Source organism: Capra hircus, chromosome 26, assembly GCF_001704415.2.
Source record: "Capra hircus breed San Clemente chromosome 26, ASM170441v1, whole genome shotgun sequence".
Lineage (NCBI taxonomy): Eukaryota > Metazoa > Chordata > Mammalia > Artiodactyla > Bovidae > Capra > Capra hircus.
Window position 1 is genome coordinate 47,248,015 of NC_030833.1, and position 22,847 is coordinate 47,270,861.

A 22,847-nucleotide genomic window follows, 5' to 3' on the forward strand; every position below is an offset into this window, starting at 1 on the left:
GGAGAAAAAAAAACATACAAAAAGAGGTGCCACAATTGAGGGGAGGGGCTTCTCCTCTCCTCCCGTCTTTTGGGTTGACCCGCCCTCATGCCTGGAGGATGTATTTTCCTTCACTTTCTAACTAAAAATTGAGCTGTAACAAGAAGCTGTAACACTGGTCCATCCATCACTTCAATTTTTTGCTGTGACTGAGGAAATTGACAGGGGTCTGTAAAACTGGTCCGTCTGTCATTTCCAATTTTTGCTGTGGTGAGACAGCATTGAGGAAATTACACACTGCCCTGACAATACCTTCTTGTGTTCTTGTCATCCAAGTATTTTTTTCAGTGAAATGCCTCTTTGCATATTTTCCTCATTATTTAATTAGAATTTTTATTAGTTAATCGGAATGTTTATTTTTAACTTGAGTTTTGAGAGGTTTTTAGTATACTCTAGGTATTAATCTTGTATAGGTTATATAGTCCATGCTCCATTATGAGTTAGCAATTATTAACTCAAATTAACTCAATAGTTAATATTAATCAGCTTTATTTCCTTCACTTTCAATAATTCAAGGACCCACTGATGGAAGATGGTGCCAGTCTGATATAAAGAAGATAATGCAAGTCATAGAATAAAAGGGTGATTAGTTAAAGGTCACAATCATAAAGGGAAATAGAAATTCTAGATCATAGAGGGAAGATGAGAAGATATGATCTATGAAGGATGGCCATGGGCCTTTTGCATGTTTCTGATAATTTTTTTTCCAATTTTACTGAGATACAACTGACATAGTACCTTGTATAGGTTTAAGGGGTCTTGCATAATGATTGAACATATACATTTGTTACAAAATAGTTACTACAGTATTAGTTTACATCTATCACCTCTCAGAGTAACAAGATTTCTTCCTCATTATGGGATCTTATAAAATCAACTCTTAGCAACTTTCAAATATACAATACAGTATTGTCAACAATAGTGATCATGCTGTACATTATACATCCAGAACTCATAACTGAAGTTTGTACCTTTTGACCACCCTCACCCATTCTGTCCACTCCCTACCTCCAGTAACTACAAATCTTACCTGCTTCTTTGAGTACGGTATGTCTAATCCCACATATAAGTGAGATCATACAGTATTTTTTGTGAGATCATATTTTGTCTGACTAAGTATATTGCCTTCAAGAGCCACCCTGTCAATATATATGGCATGATTTCCCTTTTTTTTTTAATATGGTTGAAGCTTTGATAGGATGAAAGACAACCTCATGAAATTATTTAATAAAGATTTTTGCTTCATATTCTGGATTCTGAATTTCTTTATAATGTACTCTAGTTGGAATATTTATTAAAATAAATATACAGAGGTCTCTTAATTCTTCCTATTCCTATTCTGATAAACCAGTCAAATGTTAAAGTCAGGCTTTATACTAAGTAAAAATTTTTAAAAAGAAAGACTATTGCTGAAACATAGGGATTCAACTTCTGAAGTGAAGCTTTATTTAGTTTTCTCATGTTTATAAATATTTTTCTAATGCTAAAATGTGACTTTTATGAACAGCTGAATGACATTAGAACTGCCTGTAGAATAGTGCCAAATGAAAACAAAAGCTAGGACCCAAGAAGGCAAACAGATAAACAAAAAGAAACAAATTAGGGCCAAATCATTTTCTTAAAAAACCTCAAGAGGTGACCTTTTTATTAAAAAAAAAAAAAAAAACCTAGGAAGTGATGTAGAAGATTTCTTTCTTCCAATGTGGCTTTTTTAGAACTCAGCTTTGGCATATGTGCATTATATATAATATATATATTAGTGTTTTATAATACTCATTAAAAGAAGTTCAAATGACAATGCTAGATGTCATTGTCATTTATATGGAAAGTTTAAAAAATTCTTCCAGTATAAGCTAGTGAAATGACTTCTTTACTTTAATACAGATTCTAAAAATAAAACAATTAATAAAGTAAGTACACCTTAACTGCTGTTGTTTAGTTGCTAAATCATGTCCAACTCTCTGCAACCACATGGACTGTAGCCCTCCAGGCTACTCTGTCCTTGAGATTTTCCTGGTAAGAACACTGGAGTGGGTTGCCATTTCCTTCTCCAGAGGATCTTCCTGACCAGGGTTCAAACCCATGACTCCTGCTGCGACTCCTGCATTGCAGGTGGCATTTGTATGTCTGAGCCAATGGGGAAGCTCTAACTGTTAATCTGCTGGATTAATTTCCTGTAAGTCATTCAACATTAAAAGGGAAAAATAAATGTTTATGTAAATTGGAAGAAAAAGAATGCCTTGAGCAAAACTAAGCTCATTAAAAGAAAAAGCTGTATTCAACTTAGAGGAGAAACCTGCTATTCATAGCAAAAGGTCTACGGTTTCTTTATATTCTCTAACATTTTTTCAGGACAAGTCTTTTTGTAAATAACAAATTCAGTTTTAATAACACAGGGACACAATTACTCAAGTAGGTCACATTGTGACCTTTTATTGTATTCACAGGACTTACTCTATGCACATTAACCTAAAACTTCATGCAAACATGAGAAGTGGCATATCGTTTTTGTTAAGTTAAAAGAATGAGATCATTGTTTGGAAACACTTGTTGTGACTATGTCCAGAATAGTGATGGCTAAAATAAACCACTGGAAAAGCAATTATCTTTGTCTCATTATTTCTGTCTTAGCACCTACTGATTCATTCACCATCTCATCTACTTCTCATGCTTCTGTTGTTCTATCTTACTCTAGAAATGTGAAGAACAAGTACTATTAAATCTACTAATTATCAAGAGTCATTGCTAGCACTGAATAACATTCATAGTTGAAATAATCTTCCTAGTAAAAAAATGTTAGACTTTAAGAAATGCAGAATCCATCCTCTATTGTAATTATTAATAAATAAATATGTACATGGATAGCAATATAGATGAGGATGCATGCACCTGTAAGTTAAATGTATGTACAGATATTCTCAGCAGTTATTTTAAATGATGATGTAATTTTATAGAGTTATAGGGCTTCCCTATCTTTCCTGGTGGCTCAGTTGGTAAAGAATTCACCTGCAATGTGGGAGACTTGGGTTTGAACCCTGGGTTGGGAAGATCCTCTGGAGGAGGGCATGACAGCCTATTCTATTATTCTTGCATGGAGAATTCCTATGGACAGAGGAGCCTGGCAGACTGCAGTCCATGGTGTCACAGAGTCAGACATGACTGAGCGACTAAGCACCTCACAGCACATAGTTTTTTAGATGTTTACATTGTGCACATATAGTAATATTTATATATTTGTAGCTTTATAGATACTTAGTTTAATAGTTATCTAAGTGATAATACATAAATGTATCAGTAAAAAGACAAAAGATAACTTTATGTAAGTCAACATGTAAGTTTGTAGAGCTTTTCCTCAATTTGCTCAATGTATGGGACTTAAATGGCCTACTCAAATCTCTTGCTATATCAATCATCTGAGAAACATCTTGCCTACTTTTGGTTTGTTAATATGCCAAATTTTCTGTGTATATGGGAGAAAGACGAGAATGTGAGAGCGTCACTGAGAAGGAAGAAATGCAAGAGGAGAGTGAAAATGCAGATACATAGCATGATTGATAGAAGAGCAAAAGAATGATTTAAAGACATTAGAAATGAAGTTCTAATTTCATGGTATTGATTTTTTTTCAAACATGAACGATTTAAGATTACTGAATAACATGAGTTAGTTTTTGCTTACTGAACTTTTTTTCTTAATATACTCAAATAATACCATGACTCATCCAAGTATTTCTATTAGCATTGTCACTTTACTTTTGTATTGGGAATTCATTTTCACCATGACAGGTAATTTATCATGATATTTTAAAATAAAAATTCATTGGCAAAGAGACAATATAGAGATCACATTGATATTGGAATTCTGTTTTGGAGGAGGTGATAGATGTGAGGGCTATGTGTTTCAGACAAAAAACAGTAATTACATGGGATTTTGGAGTTCACTAACTTTAGTCTATAATCACATCACTAAAAATTTTAGCTGGGTATTTCTTTTTAATCTTGAATCAAAACCAATTTGTCAAAAATGTAAAGTCATGTCTAGTGGGTAGGCGAGTAGATACTATTTCAGATGTTGAAATTCACTCAAAAATTTGTCAAATTTCACAAACGGAATCTAGTGTTGAGAATGCAGGGCTTATCAATGATGAAGTAAAACATATATTTGAACCATTACCAAATTTTCACTAGAAGCTAGAAAAATTGCCCAGGGTTGTGTCTTCAAAGTAGGAAGGAAAAAAAAAAAAACAACCAAACCTCTGTGTTGCAGATGGAACATTACATGGGGATGATAAATATATGTGCACATGCATAGGCCAAGAAATGTTTCTAGGCATAAGACAATTTTCAAGTATCCATCTGAAGGTAGTGAAAGAAAAAATATCTGATTTTTTTTTTTTTTCCTGTATTGGACTGACTCACAACCCAAGAAAAAATAGATACAAACTTGGGAAACAACTAACATTTAACATGGTGAATTCTACTTTTTTTTTTTTTACTGTGGCCAGGAAAAAAAAAAATCTATTACAACATACATTATGTGAAGAAAAATCACATAATAAATCCTTAAGGCTGGAAAGCATCCAAACTTTGTCTGAATGAGAATCATATAAAATCAAGAACTAGTAAATACTAGTGAAATTTTTGCTACTCTTCAGTCTCATTAATCGGAAGTCTTATTGGGACTAAGTTTAAGATGAGGATGAATCCATTATTCCACAGGAGTACCTAATGAGATTCCTACATTTCTCAGTTCAGTTCAGTTCAGTTGCTCAGTCATGTCCGACTCTTTGTGACCCCATGGACTGCAGCACACCAGGCCTCCCTGTCCATCACCAACTCCCAGAAGTTACTCAAACTCATGTCCATCGATTCAGTGATGCTATCCAACCATTTCATCCTCTGTCATCTCCTTCTCCTCCCATCTTCAATCTTTCCCAGCAGCAGGGTCTTTTCCAGTGAGTCAGTTCTTTGTATCAGATGGCCAAAGTATTGGAGTTTCAGCTTCAACATCAGTCCTTCCAATGAACACTCAGGACTGATTTCCTTTAGAATGTACTGGTTGGATCTCTTTGCACTCCAAGGGAGTCTCAAAAGTCTCCTACCTTTCCAGAGGGGGGAAAAGTAGGCTTATTGCAGATATGGCTCTTCTCCTTGAATCAGTATACTTGGAGAAGAGGGTTAGGACCAGGATAGGTTTTGGGGATAAGATTTTTAATACAGATCAAGACCAACTGCTATAGTCAATGATTAATCAGTCATTGTCTTTTTTCAGATAATACTATTAATATGACAAGATACAAATCTGTGGGAGGTTGTCAACATTCTTTTGTGCTTTAATTTTGACAAAGAAGGATATATGAACAGGTACTTGCCTCAAACATTTTTTTATTTGCCACAATTCATATCAATTATAAGTAGCATTTATTTTGGGCATTCATTACAATACTCCAAGTTCTAGAAGAGCACATAATAGACAACATTTCTTTTTTCCTCAAAAGTATATTCAGAGGCATGTGAGAAAAATTAGACCCATTTATTCTTAGTAAAAGAAGAAAAATTAAAAAAATGTGTTTGATTAAAAGTAGAAGAATCCCATTTTGAAAAGGCACATATAAATAGCATCTCTTTGTGAAGAGTTACAAAAAAATGAACAAATTATAATACACTAAGACATTTTAACATGACCATACTTGACTAATTTCCTCTCTTGGACATGTAAAACATTTATATTCGGGCCCTTCTCTAATCCCTACCTGAAAACACCATCTGCCATCATTCTCTCAGAGAAATGGCAGGTCTCTCATTGAATATTCAGAGGAGCAGATGCAGACTCAGGAAGAAAGGGAGAGGGTACCCCTGAGGTAAGCAGGCTAGGGATCATGAAGAACTTTACTTCGGAGTTTTGAATGAAACAGTTGGAGTTTATATAATGGATAAAAGGGAAAAAGAGGTTCTAAAAAAAATTCACAGGTGATTTTGTATCCCATTCACGGTATTGAAGGGAACATAATCATTATGAAACTGCGCATTAGATATTATAGTATGTACTTTGATTTTGATAGAACTGTATGCAGAGCAATAATCTTGGGGTTATAATCTCTCTCAAATGTATAAATATAGAGAAAAATACATCTTTGCTGAAGGGGAACTAAATTATTTTGTGTTTTGGAAGCAACATACTTATCTCCTGAAGTACTGGTAGACAGTTACATTAGTAATCTCCTTTAATAAAGTTGCTAAAGTACATACAATTCCAGAAAATGATAAAATATTTTAGCCAAGGTATCAACAATAATCTAAATAGGGACAGATTATACAATGTTTCTACTTTATTTATAACATTAACCACTGAGATTTTAAGAAATCAATTGTTTTTTAAAAAATAGTAATCTGGTGAAGTATGCAGTCTTACAAAACTTAAGATTGTCTGAGTCACCCTATCATCAGACAGCAAAATGAAAAGATATAGACTAAACAAAACATATTGACCAAAGATGAAAGAGAAATAAAAAGAAGCTACAAATCATAAAACCATAAACAGGAATATTTTTTCATTTTCCTTAGCACACTAAATAAAATATCAAACTAACTCATCTTTCTCTGTGTAACCACTGACACAGCAAGGATCCACAGCAAAAAGTTAATTTCTCTTTGGCTTTCTGTGTGGCAGACATACTATTTTCTAACCATTATTCATTATACCACTTGTATTTATTAGCATAATCTTGCCTTTATACATGGTTCCCATTTGGGTAGCAACACTAATAAACTAGACTTACTGGCAACTAGTTTAGCCAAAAGACATATCTAGTCAATGATTTCTAAGCAGAAGTCCCTTTGAACATGGTTGTCTTTGTATAAAAGAGAAGAGCTCAACTGGCAGGAAGATTTTGCCTTTCTGTTTTTGCATCTCTTCAAATTTAAAGAAAGTTATACACTAACAGTGGGAGAGCCAACACAGAGGAATCTGGGTTCTCAATGGCCAACTACATTAGGAGTAAAAAATTTCTCAGTTTAATCCCTGTAAATAGAGTTCTGTTACAGTCTTCTGTAACACAAATGTAATTTGTAATAATACTTTTAACAGAGTAATATTTTTTATTAAATTATGCATTAAAAATCTTGAGAAATTATTAATTATCAAAATATTTGAGTTAGGCAAGACATCAAAGAAGATATGTAAATGCTACAATGAAAGTTTAAAGAAATGTAAATCCACAGAAAGATACCCCAATAATATAGCATAATGGTCAAAATACACTATGATTTCTGTATATATTTTTATTATAATGAAAGGATCATAACCAACTGTTACTAAAATAAAGCCATATTTTACCAAATTTGATGCTGTGTTTATATGATGTATAAATATTCTAAGTAATTTATCAGTAGCTAAAAAAAGAAAATTACAAATAAGCAACTATCCCAAAGGAGTAAGATTTCATATGTACTTTTACTAATTATAATTCAGTTCAGTTCAGATGCTCAGTTGTGTCTGTCCCTTTGTGACCCCAGGGGCTACAGCTCACCAGGTTTCCCTGTCCAACACCAAGCTTGCTCAAACACCAGAGCTTGCTCAAACTCACGTCTTTCGAGTTGGTGATGCCATCCAACAATCTTATCCTATGCCGACCCCTTTTCCTCCTGCCTTCAGTCTTTCCCATCATCAGGGTCTTTTCCAATGAGTCTGTTATTCTCATCAGGTGGCCAAAGTATTGGAACTTTAAATTGAGCATCAGTCCTTCCAATGAATATTCAGGACTGATTTCCTTTAATGCTGACTGCTTTGATCTCCTTGCACTCCAAGGGATTCTGAAGAGTATTCTCCAACACCACAGTTCAAAAGCATCAATTATTTGGTGTTCAGCTTTCTTTATGGACCAACTCTCACATTCATACATGACTACTGGAAAAACCATAGCTTTGACTAGACAGACTTTTGTTAGCAAAGTAATGTCTCCGCTTTTTAATATGCTGTCTAGATTTATCACAGTCTTTCTTCCCAAGAGCAAGCTTCTTTTAATTTCATGGCTGCAGTCACCATCTGCAGTGATTTTAGAGCCCAAGAAAACAAAGTTTCCATTGTTTCCCGTTTATTTGCCATGAAGTGATGGGACTGGATACCATGATACTAGTTTTTTGAATGTTGAGTTTTAAGCCAGCTTTTTCACTCTTCCCTTTCATTTCCATCAAGAGACTTTTTAGTTCCTTTTCACTTTCTGCTGTAAGGTGGTATCATCTGCATATCTGACATTAATGATATTTCTCCAGCTTGTGCATGATCCAGCCTAGCATTTTGCATGATGTACTCTGCATATAAGTTAAATAAGCAGAGTGACAATATACAGCCTTGACATATTCCTTTCCCAATTTGTAACCAGTCTTTTGTTCCATGTGTGGTTCTAACTTGCTTCTTGAACTGCATACAGATTTCTCAGTAGCCAGGTAAGGTAGTCTGGTATTCCCATCTCTTCAAGAATTTTCCAGTTTGTTGTGATTCACGCAGTCAAAGGATTTGGCATAGTCAATGAAGCAGAAGTAGATGTTTTTCTGGAATTTTCTCTTGCTTTTTCTATGATCCAATGGATGTTGGCAAGTCAATCTCTAGTTCCTCTGCCTTTTCTGAATCCAGCTTGAACATCTGGAAGTTCTTGGTTCACACAGCTTGAAAAATTTTGAGCATTACTTTGCTAGTGTGTGAGATGAGAGCAGTTTTGAGGCAGTTTCAACATTTTTTGTCATTGCCTTTCTTTGGGATTGAAATGGAAACTGACCTTTTCCAGTCCTGTGGCAACTGCTCAGTTTTCCAAATTTGCTGGCACATTGAGTGCAGCACTTTCACACCTGGAATTCAGTCACCTTCACTAGCTTTGTTTGTAATGACGCTTCCTAAGGCCCACTTGACTACACACTCCAGGATGTCTGACTTTAGGTGAGTGATACCCCCATCATGGTTATCTGGGTCATTAAGGTCTTTTTTGTACAGTTCTTTGTGCATTTTTGCCAGCTCTTTTTAATATCTTCTGCTTCTGTTAGGTCCATACACTTTTTGTCCTTTATTGTGTCCATCTTTGCATGAAATGTTCCCTTGGTATCTCTAATTTTTTTGAAGAGATCTCTAGTCTTTCACATTCAGTTTTTTCCCTCTATTTCTTTTCATTGATCACTTAGGAAGGCTCTCTTATCTCTCTTGCTTTCTTTGGAACTCTGCATTCAGATGGATATATCTTTCCTTCTCTCCTTTGCCTTTCATGTCTCTTCTTTTCTTAGATATTTGTAAGGCCTACTTAAACAACCATTTTGCCTTTTTGCATTTCTTTTTCTTGGGGATGGTTTTTATCACCACCTCCTGTACAATGTTACAAACTTCTGTCCATAGTCCTTCACACACTCTACCAGATATAATCCCTTGAATGACACTGAAAGATGAACTCTCCAGGTCGGTAGGTGCCCAGTGTGGTATTGGAGAACAGTGGAGAAATAACTCCAGAAATGATGAAGAGATGGAGCCAAAGCAAAAACAATGCCCAGCTGTGGATGTGACTGGTGATGAAGTAAAGGCAAATTCAGTAAAGAACAATATTGTATCACTTCAGTTCAGTTCAGTCGCTCAGTCGTGTCCGACTCCTTGCGACCCCATGAATCGCAGCATGCCAGGCCTCCCTGTTATCACCATCTCCCAGAGTTCACTCAGACTCATGTCCATCGAGTCCGTGATGCCATCCAGCCATCTGATCTTTGGTCGCCCCCTTCTCCTCCTGCCCCCAATCCCTCCCAGCATCAGAGTTTTTTCCAACGAGTCAACTCTTCTCATGAGGTGGCCAAAGTACTGGAGTTTCAGCTTTAACATCATTCCTTCCAAAAAAATCCCAGGGCTGATCTCCTTCAGAATGGACTGGTTGGATCTCCTTGCAGTCCAAGGGACTAGGAACTGGAATGTTAGGTCCATGAATCAAGGTAAATTGAAATGGTCAGACAGGAGATGACAAGAGTGAACATCAACATTTTAGGAATTAGTGAACTAAATGTACCAGAATGAGAGAATTTAATTCAGATGACCATTATATCTACTACTGTGGTCAAGAATCTGTTAGATGAAATGGAATAGCCCTCATAGTCAACAAAAGAGTCCAAAATGCAGTACTTGGGTGCAATCTCAAAAATGGCAGAATGATCTTGTCATTTCCAAGGCAAGCTATTCAATACCACAGTAATCTAAGTCTATGCCCCAACCACTAATGTCAAAAGAAGCTGAAGCTGAATGGTTCTATAATGACCTACAAGACCTTCTAGAACTAGTGCCAAAAAAAGAAAAAGATGTATTTTTCATCATAGGGGACTGGAATGCAAAAGTAGGAGGTCAAGAGATACCTGGAGTAACAGGAAATTTGGCCTTGGAGTACAAAATTAAGCAGGGCAAAGGCCGACATAGTTTTGCCAAGAGAACGCACTGGTCATTGCAAACACCCTCCTCCAACAGCACAAGAGACAACACACATGGACATCACTAGATGGTCAATACCAAAATCAGACTGATTATATTCTTTGCAGCCGAAGATAGAGAAGTTCTATCCAGTGAGCAAAAAGAAGACAGGGAGCTGACTGTACCTCAGATCGTGAACTCATTATTGCAAATGTTCAATATAATTAGAAGATGACAAAGACAGCATTTTAATAGGATTTTAAAGTCATTCTTCCAAGCAGCTTGAAGGGGAACAGAAGTCCAAGATAAAAAAAGAATATCTTTTTTAAAAAGCATTTATTCTGTTATCTTAAAAATCTTTCATCTTCAATAGTTTAAATATAATTATAGCCATAAAGTAATAATATAAGATAATGTACTTATAATAAAGTCATGTACTGTCTGTGAAGAACATTTTAAATATTTTTTACTTTGAAAATAAAATTTATTTTTCTTTACTAAAAGTTCAAATAGCAGTTCTACTATAATATTTAGAATTTAAATTATTCTATGACAAATATGAATCAAATAAAGTGTCAATACATTTTAAATATCAAACATTCCAATTATATTCAGTTATTCCAGTAAACTATGTAATGTTTAAAATCCTAACATTTTTCTCAGTGTCATTAAAGTCTATCTGTAAAATCTATTTGGAAATCATTCAACCAGAGAATCTATAAATAGACTGAGCTAAGTATTTCAAATGAAATTATTGGCATAATTCTGTCATAAAAATTGGACAAGATAAATTATTTTATCTTTTCAATTTTTATTCACAGTATAAGTCTGTAAAGTCCATAGAATGTTAATATTTCCTGTGATTTGTTGATGCTTAAAATGATCTTCATAGTAATTCTAAACAATTCCCAAGTATTAAAACATGAAAACATTCTGAATCACTAATTAAATCTGCACTTGAACAACATGCAGATTTTAAAGTAATTAGAGTTCTTTAGAAACACTGACTCAGTTAATTCCTTCATGAAATCACTTTTAAAATTAATCTACTAAAATTTACCAGCATAAAAACCTTTTTGTAAAAAAAGAAAAGTTAATTTCTGCTTTTAGTCATTAAGGGGAAACTCATGCCACACAGTGTGTCTGCCATAGACAACTATAAAACAAGGAAAAAATGTTGAATGACTGTTTCTCAATGAAAGGCAAGAGGAGGCAGCAGCACATATTGTGAGCACTAAGAAAAGGAAAATTGAGATGAGCTCCACATAAGCTTAACGTTCTGCCTGAAGGTATATTCCAAAATGGGGCACAAATAGAGAGTGCTCAAAGCACAGTGGAGAGGGTCTTGGTAGGTTGACGAAGTAGGAATTAGGGTTCTCAGAGGAGGTGACTGAAATCTGCACAAATAAGGCAGAAGGAAACTACTCAAGGAGAAAATTTGAAAATATGCACAAGCAAGACACAAACTAGGAGAAAATTCTTTTAGCACACATACCTGACCAAAGATTCCTATCAAGGTTATGTATACAACCAATTCAAATCAATAATAAAAAACAAAATAAAGCAATTAGAAATGAGTGGGGGCTTAACACAAAAGAATACATATTAGAGATTAATAATCATGAAGAAGTAGTCAATATTTTTAGTCATCAGGGAAATGCAAATTATAAACATAACGCAATTACACTACACAGTCATTAGAACAGCTACAATTAAAAACATTGACCAAATTAATTTTCTGGCAGAGATACACAGCAAACTGAACTCAACATTTTTGCCCAACTCTCCGACCTCTTGGACTAAGGCCCACCAGGCTCCTCTGTCCTGAATGCTCAGCTTTTTGATCTATTTGTCCATTTCTTTCAATTTTTTCATATATTTCTAATGGCAATAGAGAACTATATGAACACTCTGGAAATTCAATCATTTTTATAAATGTAAACATACCTTATGACACAGCAATTCAAGAGAAAAAAGTTAATCATCTAAGGGTTTATTTGGACTTCCCTTGTAGCTTAGTTAGTAAATAATCTGCCTGCCATGCAGGAGACCAGGATTCGATCCCTCGGTCAGGAAGATTCCCTGGAGAAGGAAATAGCAACCCACTCCAGTATTCTTACCTGGAGAATCCCATGGACACAGAAGTCTGGCAGGCTACAGTCCATGGGGTCGCAAGAGTCGGACACGACTTAGTGACTAAACCACCACCACGAGCGTTTATTCATGATTATTCCATATTTGTGTGGAACAGTTTACAAACATTTATAACACTCTCAAAATGGAAAAACCATAACATCAGTTAACCTGATGATACAGAAACAAATTGTGGTATATTGATACAATGGAAATAACACACAGCAATTAAAAGGAAGTGATAACTGATACATGAAGCAAGATTAATTAACCTCAAAAATATGCTGAGTGATATATGTTAGACTCATATTAGTATATTTCAATATAATACAAGCAAAATTCATACAAGATGACGAGTTAGTTGGAAAGTGTCACCTGCCAGGGAAGAGGATTGACAAGGAAATGTCCTACATATCGTGGTAATGCTATGAGTTACATGGCTGATGCAATGATCCAAACTGATATGGTGTGGCACCATTACTTCTACCAACGCATTTCAGTGACGGAAAACTACCCCATCCTAAGCATTATACATTGGGAGGAGATTTCAAAATCCTACTGAACCATTTATTTCCTTATCTCAGTGAGTCTCCCCCAGAAGAATGTGTATATTCTCCAGAAGATATATGCATACACACACACATAGACAATAGCCTCCTCTTATCCACAGGGGATAAATTTCAGGACTCCCAGTAGATGCTTTGAAACTGCATAGTACCAAACCCTATGCATATTATGTTTTATTCTATACATACATACCTATGATACAGTTTGCAATAAATGGCTTAGGGTTGCCTTGCTGAAGCAGTCTATAGCTCAGTTCTTTCTGGCACAACACTTCATTGTCAATCAGAGTATGTTTTCTGTTTGTGATTCCCACTCACAAATGTCACTTTTTTTTTCTTCCATTTTAACTAAGCATTCATCATCCACTATGGCTATAGTGTATGCATTTTATGTGATAGCAAAAGAAACAATGTTTTTTTTCCTTCTTGAGAACTATCACCTTTCACATAAAGGGAGAACTTCACTGCTGCTGTTTGGCATAAGCGAATCGCCAGCATCACCACTCTTGTACTTTAGGGCATTGTTAAGTAAACAAGTATTACTTGAACACAAGCACTGCAATATCATGGCAGTTGATCTAAAAACCAATATGGCTACTAAGTGACTACTGTGTTGGTAGTGTATATAGACTGGATTGGATGGACAAAGGAATGATTCACATTCCTAGACAGCAGGAGATTTCATCATGCTACCTAGAACAGTGCTCAGTTTAAAACTTAGGAGCTGATTGTTTCTGCAACTTTCCATTCAATATCTCTAGATCATGACTGACTATTAGTAACTGAAACCACAAATAAGGGGAGACTAGTTCATATAGCTCTCTATCTTAATGCAAATATTTAACCATTTATATAGTTATACATATCTGTCTGAATATGCAAAATTTAACTGTCACAAGAAGCTAAATTACACTAAAGATTACTTTCTTTAAATATTTATTAAAATGTATGTCATTAAATATCAAGAGACTAAAGATTAAATATGATCAGTATTTAAAAATATTTATAGTATTATCTCCAACAATTCTTTGAAAAAGTGAAAAGTATAATTATTAATTAAACATTTATATATAAGTCTAAAGTTTGGTGATAGCAGTCAAATATATAACTCAATGACTACATCAGTCTAGTCACTGGGAGGTAATTAGTTCAAAGTCAGTAGTTTTGAACTGAAGTCCTACCTAATTCTACAACTACCTGAGGGTGTGACTCTGTCAGTCACATTTGCTCAAGATTCACCTGCAAGATATGGAAACTAAAAAGAGCAGAAATAAACTCTGAAATCATACACCTTTTTTAAAGTCTAGAATTATATCTATTTTCAAAAATATGACTAACCTATGTTGTCATATCTACATATCAGAATGGATTAAAATCAAAAGTATAGCTATAAAAGTCAATCATTTTTTTGGAAAAACATTTATAGTAGATTTATAGATGGATATTTATCACAATACATTTTGTAATCTTTACTTTAAAAAATATTTCTGTTTTTTAATTCTACATTGAAGCAAGTACATAAACTTTTACTCAAGTGTTTGATTTATAACACTGTAATAGTTTAGGATATAAAACATAATGATGCAATATTTGTAGATATTGTGAAATGATCAACAAAATAAGTCTAGTTAGCATTTGCCACCATACATAGTTGCAAAAACTGTATGTGTATATAATGAAAACTTTTACAATCTACTCTCTTAGCAACTTTCAAATATGCAATACAGTATTATTAACTATAGTTACCATGTTGTATATTCCCCTTCAGGGATCACAGTCTTGTCATGGTGAAAGGGTTTGTGTAACTCAATGAAGCTATGAGCCATGCCTTGCAAGACTACCCAAGATGGACAGGTCATAGTGAAGAGTTGTAACAAAACATGGTCCACTGGAGGAGGAAATGGAAACGCACTCCAATATTCTTACCTGAGAACCGCATGGACGGTATGAAAAGGCAAAAAAAGATATGATATTGGAAGTTGAGCCCCCCAGGTTGTAAGCTGTCAAGTATGCTACTGGGGAAGACCAGTGGGCAACTACTAATAGCTCTAGAAAGAATGAAGCAAAAGCAGAAACACTTAGTTGTGGATGTGTCTGGTGGTAAGAGAAATGTCCACTGCTGTAAAGAACAATATTACACAGGAACCCTAGAATGTTAGGTCCATGAATCAAAGTAAACTGGCCATGGTAAAGTAGGAGATGGCAATACTGAACACTGACAATTTACTAATCAGTAAATGAAAAATGGACAGGAATGAGAAAATTTAATTTAGACGACCATTATATCTACTATGGTGGGCCAGAATCCCTTAGAAGAAACAAAGTAGCCCTCATAGTCAACAAGAGTTCAAAATGCAGTACTTGGTGAAACCTCAAAAATGTCATAATGATCTCAGTTTGTTTCCAAGACAAACTGTTCAACATCACAGTAATCCAAGGGTATGCTCCAACCATTAATGTCAAAGAAGCAGAAGTTGACCAGTTCTACGAGAAGAATTACAAAATTTTCTAGAACACCAAAAATAGATGCACATTTTATCATAGCAGATTGAAACTGAAAATTAGGAAGTCAAGTGATAACAGAAATAGCAGACATATTTGGCCTTGGAGTACAAAATGAAGCCAGACAATGACTAAGTTTTGTCACAAGAACAAGGTAGTGGATATGTGAAGGAGAAAGGAGTTTGGCATGCTACAGTCCATGGGGTTGCAAAGAGTTGGACATGACTTAGTGACTGAACAATGACAAGGACAATAATGAATTATTAATTTTATAATTAGAAGTTAGTACCTTTAAGCAAATTTATTTCTTATTCCACATGTATTTAAATCCCACATATAAACAAAATATGACATTTTAACGAACTTGGTCCACTTTGTCTACCGTTTCCAGTTAGAAATAGATTATTGAATTCAATTACCTTATTTTTTCTTGATACTTTCTCCTCTACTCCAAGTAACTATTCTTGTCTCAAATGATTTGTTAAACACCTTCTCCATCTCTGGTCTATTTTTACTCATGGGCATTATTTGAATCACAATAAACAATGTAAATTACTTTGGTCTAATGATGTGCTGTGCTTAGCACTCAGTCATGTCTAGCTTTGTGACCCCATGGACTGTAGCCCTCCAGGCTCCTCTGTCCATGGGGATTGTCCAGCCAAGATTACTGGAGTAGGTTGCTGTATACTCCTCCAAGGGATCTTCCCAACTCAGGGATCAAACACAGGTCTCCCACACTGCAGGTGGATTCTATCCTGACTGAGCCACTAGGGAAGCCCTTGGCCTAGTGATATGTAACACTTAATTATCTAAAATCTAAGTAAAATTTTAAAAATATATTGTAAGAATAAGAAAACATTTGAAAAGATGTCTACTAAATATATATGAGAGAAAGTTAATAACTGGTCTAGTTACATCATTTCAAATTAGATGCATATTTCTCATTTAATATTTATTATATATTAATAAAGCCAAAACATTGAAGAGGTTTTTTGGTAAAAAGAAAAATCATTTTGGAAAGCACATAATAAACAATAGCTTATAATAAAGTTTATACCCAACTTAAGTAAATAGCATTCAAGGAAAAGCTCAATTCACTGTATTTTTTTTTTCCTCTCATCATTTATACACACACACACAAATGCCTTTTAAACCAAGATTCTTATAAACCATTTGTGCTTGGGTATTCAAATGCTATAAACTAAGACTCATAAGGTTGTTATCTGAAATACTAGGAGAAACTTCTAATAAAATATTCTTACATAATAGTAGAGTTTAAAGCAATCTTTTTATTATCAATTTAAATGAAAATAAAATGAAGTATAGAATTCAAAGGAAAAAAGTAGCAGATTATATGATTGATATGTCTATAATTTTTGAATAAACAGTTGTAATTTGCACCTCTTTGGTTTGCTATCAATTGAGGATAAGTAATCCATGTCCTATTATTTTGACAAATAAAGAAAATGATGAAGAAAAGTAAAATTAAGAATTTTCATGATAACTCTTACAAAGTCTTGAGATTATGTTATATACAACTGTATAACAGGAAAAATAAACAATAAAATATTAATTATAATAAAGTGAATCAAGTGTACAGATGTTAAATGTTTCATTTTCTTTAATTTTAAATAGCATGTAATTTTAAAATAAAATAACTTTATGTTAGAGATACAAAATATTTTGCATTAAGCTAGAAAATACAAAGTGCTAGAAAAAGTTGTTTCTGGATGATGGAGACAGATTTAAATAAACTCATATACTTCTTCTTCATTTCCTCCATCTTCTCTTTGTCCCCTTTGCCTAACCTCCCTTTCTTCTTCATCTCTCTTTTCCTTCTCATTTTCTTTCCCCTCCTCTTACTCCTTTTTTCTCTTTCTGTGTCTTTCTTTTTCCTCTCTCCCTTTCATGAGATGTTCTTTAATTCTAAAGAGATTTTCATATCTAATTTGCTTCTCCCTTAATAACACAGAGGTAATAAACTAATTCCTGCATTCTGATATATAATTTCCCAAAGGGGAGAAAATATTTCTCCTCTAACTCCACCTGTGTCCTCTTTTGTTCCATTTAATCTTGTTCCTTAAAAATATTTAAAGCTAAAGAAAACATCTTGACAGAAATTATACTCTGCTTCTTACAGATAATGATGGACATTTCCACTCTCAATCTTCAGATATTATTGAAAGTGCTAATTATTATCCCTATGTCTTTGTCTTCAACATCCTCCCAAACAAAATTCGTTACTAAATTTTAGGAAAGTAATGAGAACGATTTGTTTGAGGTGAACAAATTATGTTAAAATGTGGTAAGAACATTCATGAACTGACCCAGAAAACATTAATCACAAATGAACCCAAAAATGAAGTACCTAATCAAATAAAGAATAAATCACAGTAACAAAAGTATTAATATTTTTCAGACATGGTGAACTAGATCCTATAGGATCTATCCATTACTCAAGAGAGATATAACATCATATTAACTCATTTAAATTAATGGAGAACATCTGAATTTATAACCCAGGGAAAAATTGACCACCTTGACAGGATCAACCTCATGATTTCATAGTAACTGTTTAAGATTAGTATTAAAATTTAACCTTTCAGATTTATAATTGAAAGTAAGTTACAGCCCTTAAATTTGATTAGCATAAAAAGTTTCACCACTGCAAATGTCTTTCAGTATTTTATAGAAAAATCCATTTCAGAAAACTGTCTGAAACACAGAAAAATAATATTCCCTCTATTACCTTAAACTTTATTTTTCTTAACTCTTCAAAAGTCATAATATACACCAGTACTTTGGCCACCTCATGCGAAGAGTTGACTCATTGGTAAAGACTCTGATGCTGGGAGGGATTGGAGGCAGGAGGAGAAGGGGATGACCAAGGATGAGATGGCTGGATGGCATCATGGACTCGATGGACGTGAATCTGAGTGAACTCCGGGAGATGGTGATGGACAGGGAGGCCTGGCGTGCTGCGATTCATGGGGTCGCAAAGAGTCGGACACGACTGAGCAACTGAACTGAACTGAACTGAATCTTTACAAAGAAGCCTATTTCAGTAAGTTTCTACTAAGACATACAATGGGTTCTCAGCAAGAATTCTTGAAAGGAAGCTCAAGTGCAGTTAATGACAGAATTTTAAGATAAGTTTTAATTAAATTTTAGAAACTAAATAAGAATATAATTTAAGGATAGGTATTTTACCATCACATCAATATGAGCTTTTTATCTCTTGATGGGAATACAGAATTTATTTCAATTTTTGACCTTGATTCTCTCAGACTAGAAATAATTGGTACAAATATAAAACATAATGGTCAAAAAACAGGCAATATTGCTTAAATATATTTTACTGAATTTAATTAATTTATAGTAATTTAAGTGGCAGAAACCTCATGATCATTTGTAAGTATTAAAATGAAGCAGTTTTTCAAGAGTATTTCTTAATTGATTGAAACTAAATGTAAATAAATTCAAAAATACTAAAAATAACTCTGGTACTTATGTTAGGGGAACCACTGATGAAACTACCCAACCTGGCCAGGCAAAATAGTAACCATTTGCATAAGTTATCTTACAACAAGAAGTCCTTATAAGGAACCTGTAACTAACAAGCTACCACCAACTGGAAAGGTCAAAAGGAGAGAATCAATGCCAGCCCATATGTCCTAACAACCTCCCAGAATCCTTCTCACTGGAATCCGTCTTGGCTGAGTGATATGTGTGTAACACAGCAAGGACCGTGATTCAGAATGATTGTCCAGAGGCAATCAAACTAACCCCATTCCCATAAAACCCAAGACTGTGAACCAGTGGCAGAGACGTTCACCGGGCTTCCTTTTGTGAAATGATGAAGATATTTCACGCCATATCAATAAATAAGAAATGTCATAGCCATCAGGAATTTCTGGCCTCCAAATGTGAGTGAAGGCTCCCCACACTGTGATCCAGTGGATGCTGCCGCCCCTCAAGGTAACTGCTGAGGAGCGGCGGGAATACAGGAAGCAGCCGTGGGCCACTCTTTAAGATGAACAAGGAAACAAGATTGGTGCTAGAGAGCTCAGGGGCATATGAAAGCATGAACATGGTGAGCCCAGAGACTGGCATCCTCCCATACAGAGAATGACACATTCCTTAACCTAACCTTTGATGTTCAACCTGCCCACTCCCCTTGCTGCAAACTTGCATGTTGCCTGACTTCCCCTCCTGCCTCCTTGGAGCAGTTTTCTCAGAGCTACGGAGATGCTTTCACCTGAGCTCAGATTCATAAACATCCTCACCAAATAAAATGACTCTCTATTTCCAGGTTGTGACTATATTTATTAGTTGGCACCTTGCTATGCTGTTCTCTACCCAGGTGTCCATTCTCAATAAAGTCTCGCATTGTCAGCATGTATGTCTCCGCAGACAATTTATTTTATAAGTATTGGATTAAGAGCCCAGTCTTAGGCCCTGGAATGGGGTTTCCCTTCCTGCAACATTTATTCAATAATTTTCATGTAAAATTTGGTTTATATGGAGGTGGTTCAGATGGTAAATAATCTGCCTGAAATGGGATCACAGTCAGACACAATTGAGCCATTAACACTTTCACTTTCTTTCAAAGTCTTAAAATCCTGGTTCTAGACATGATATAACATATCCACAGGTTCACACATATAATATCAATTCTCAGATTATCAGCAGAAGTTACAAAGTATAGACATAAGATAAAATAATGAATATTTTCTGATAAGAAAATTATTAGGCAATGAATGCTCAATTCCATCTGCAATATATAGAAATTCATATTGAAAGTGACAGAAAGCAACAATTCAAATTCATTTGGTCAGTCATTTATATTGCAGTTTCTTTAACCAAATAAATTTATTTAACTTTATTTAAATAATTTTATTTATTTAACTAAATAAATTCAAGATACAAGTTATCAGATAAATATTTATCAAGTTTAGTTTCAGTTTCCTCATTGGAAGCACTGATGCTAAAGCTGAAACTACAATACTTTGGCCACCTGATGCAAAGAAGTGACTCATTGGAAAATACCCTGATGCTGGGAAAGATTGAAGGTGGGAGGAGAAGGGGATAACAGAGGATGAGATGGTTGGATGGAATCACTGACTCAATAGACATGAGATTGAGCAAGCTCCAGGAGTTGGTGATGGACAGGGAAGCCTGGCGTGCTGCAGTCCACAGGGTCACAAAGAGTCAGACAAAGCTGGGCAACTGAACTGAACTGATAGTTTCAATTGTGACCAGGGCAAAGTCCCTTTCTTTTCTTTTCTTTCTTTCTTTCTTTTTTAATTAAGATAATTTGCTTCTTTATTTTTTTAATATAAATTTATTTATTTTAATTGGATGTTAATTACTTTACAATATTGTATTGGTTTTGCCATACATCAACATGAATCAGCCACAGGTATACACATGTTCCCCATCCTGAACCCCCCCTCCCTCCTTCCTCCCCGTACCATCCCTCTGGGTCGTCCCAGTGCACCAGCCCCAAGCATCCAGTATCATGCATCAAACCTGGACTGGCAATTTGTTTCATATATGGTATTATATATGTTTCAATGCCATTCTCCCAAATCATCCCACCCTCACCCTCTCCCACAGAGCCCACAATACTGTTCTATACATCTGTGTCTCTTTTGCTGTCTCACATACAGGGTTATCATTACCATCTTTCTAAATTCTATATATATGCATTAGTATACTGTATTGGTGTTTTCCTTTCTGGATTACTTCACTCTGTATAATCGGCTCCAGTTTCATCCACCTCATTAGAACTGATTCAAATGTATTCGTTTTAATGGCTGAGTAATACTCCATTGTGTATATGTACCACAGCTTTCTTATCCATTCATCTGCTGATGGACATCTAGGTTGCTTCCATGTCCTGGCTATTATAAACAGTGCTGTGATGAACATTGGGGTACACATGTCTCTTTCAATTCTGGTTACCTTGGTGTGTATGCCCAGTTTTCTCAGATCTATTTCTGTAGTATTAACATCCAACAGGACTCTGACAGTTCCCTGAAGTACTTTTACAATCTTTTCTAGATTCAAAGCTCCAGAACTGGGACCAGTTGACCAGTATGTTCTGACTGACCTGAAAGGCATTATGTTTTCATTCTTGAACTATGGCCAATAGAATCTTAGGCACATATTGAATTATACAAGTGGTTAAACTACTCAGGACCCACTCAAAACTCTGGGAGCATTCTGAACAAAATCCAGTACAAGCTGGATAAACTGAGTTCAATTTGGGCCAAGCAGGAGAGATGAACAAAGACAGAAAAGGGGCTAATGGATGCTGGAGAGGCTACAGGTATTTACTAATACCTGCCAATCCACAGGCATCTGGAAGAACAAAAAAGTAAATTAATGACAAAAAATTTTTAGTTATTGGAATTTTACATAATTTTACTCATGATACACAGGCTGCTAAAACAAAATTTCTGAAAGTTCAGAAAAGTTAAAATTTCTGAAAGTTAAAATATTTTTAACTATAACCTCTAATTTTTAAGTTGCTTGTTTTTTGGCAGCAGCCACAAGATAAAAAGTAGCTGAAAACTCAGTCATTTAAATTTCAGAATAAAGATACACTGCAACTTATAGTTAAACTCTATTTACATCAAAACATGCCACAGGCAAATGATTCAGTTAACGCACATAACAAAGCTATATACTTTACATGATATCACAAATTGGGAAGATTAGTTTGCTAACTTGCTTACATAACCACGCAATGAGAATGTCATGATATTTCATTTAAATAGGTTAACTACTTAACTAGAAAAACATCTTTTAAAATGTTAACTATCACTGATATTCAAGTTGTACTAGTAGTTGCTGAGAAAGTAATACAAGCATTGAATGCAATATTGTTAATGCTTCACATAGCAGGAATAAAAAGCCAAGAGTGCTCAGTTATATTTTGAAGCTGTTGAATATTAAAATAAGCAAATCAAGTGCAATGCATGTTTGGATGGTAACTGAGGCTCTTCAGAATCACAATTTTACATTTGCAGTCAATTTATCTCTTCATCCATCTGAAGGAGATAAATTGAATATCACAGCTAATAGTAAGACAGTGGTTTTGAACAAAGCCAAACATCTGTCTTTTCAGCAAAGATATACATGTCATTTTGCCTTCCATAAGATCTCAGCATATTTTTTTT

The 22,847-nt window shown here is 34.8% G+C and overlaps 1 protein-coding gene across 1 annotated transcript in view; it reads right to left on the reverse strand.

Moving 5' to 3' along the window:
* The window catches only part of LOC102181467 (60S ribosomal protein L7-like 1), a 95,744-nt gene that overhangs the window by 70,551 nt on the left and 2,346 nt on the right, over positions 1 to 22,847 (reverse strand). Inside the window, exons 2-3 of the mRNA XM_018041127.1 lie at positions 22,009 to 22,026; positions 21,628 to 21,775 (exon numbers count right to left, since the gene is read on the reverse strand). Of these exons, the coding sequence (XP_017896616.1) occupies positions 21,628 to 21,775; positions 22,009 to 22,026 (166 nt within the window). The remainder of the gene's footprint in view (positions 1 to 21,627; positions 21,776 to 22,008; positions 22,027 to 22,847) is intronic.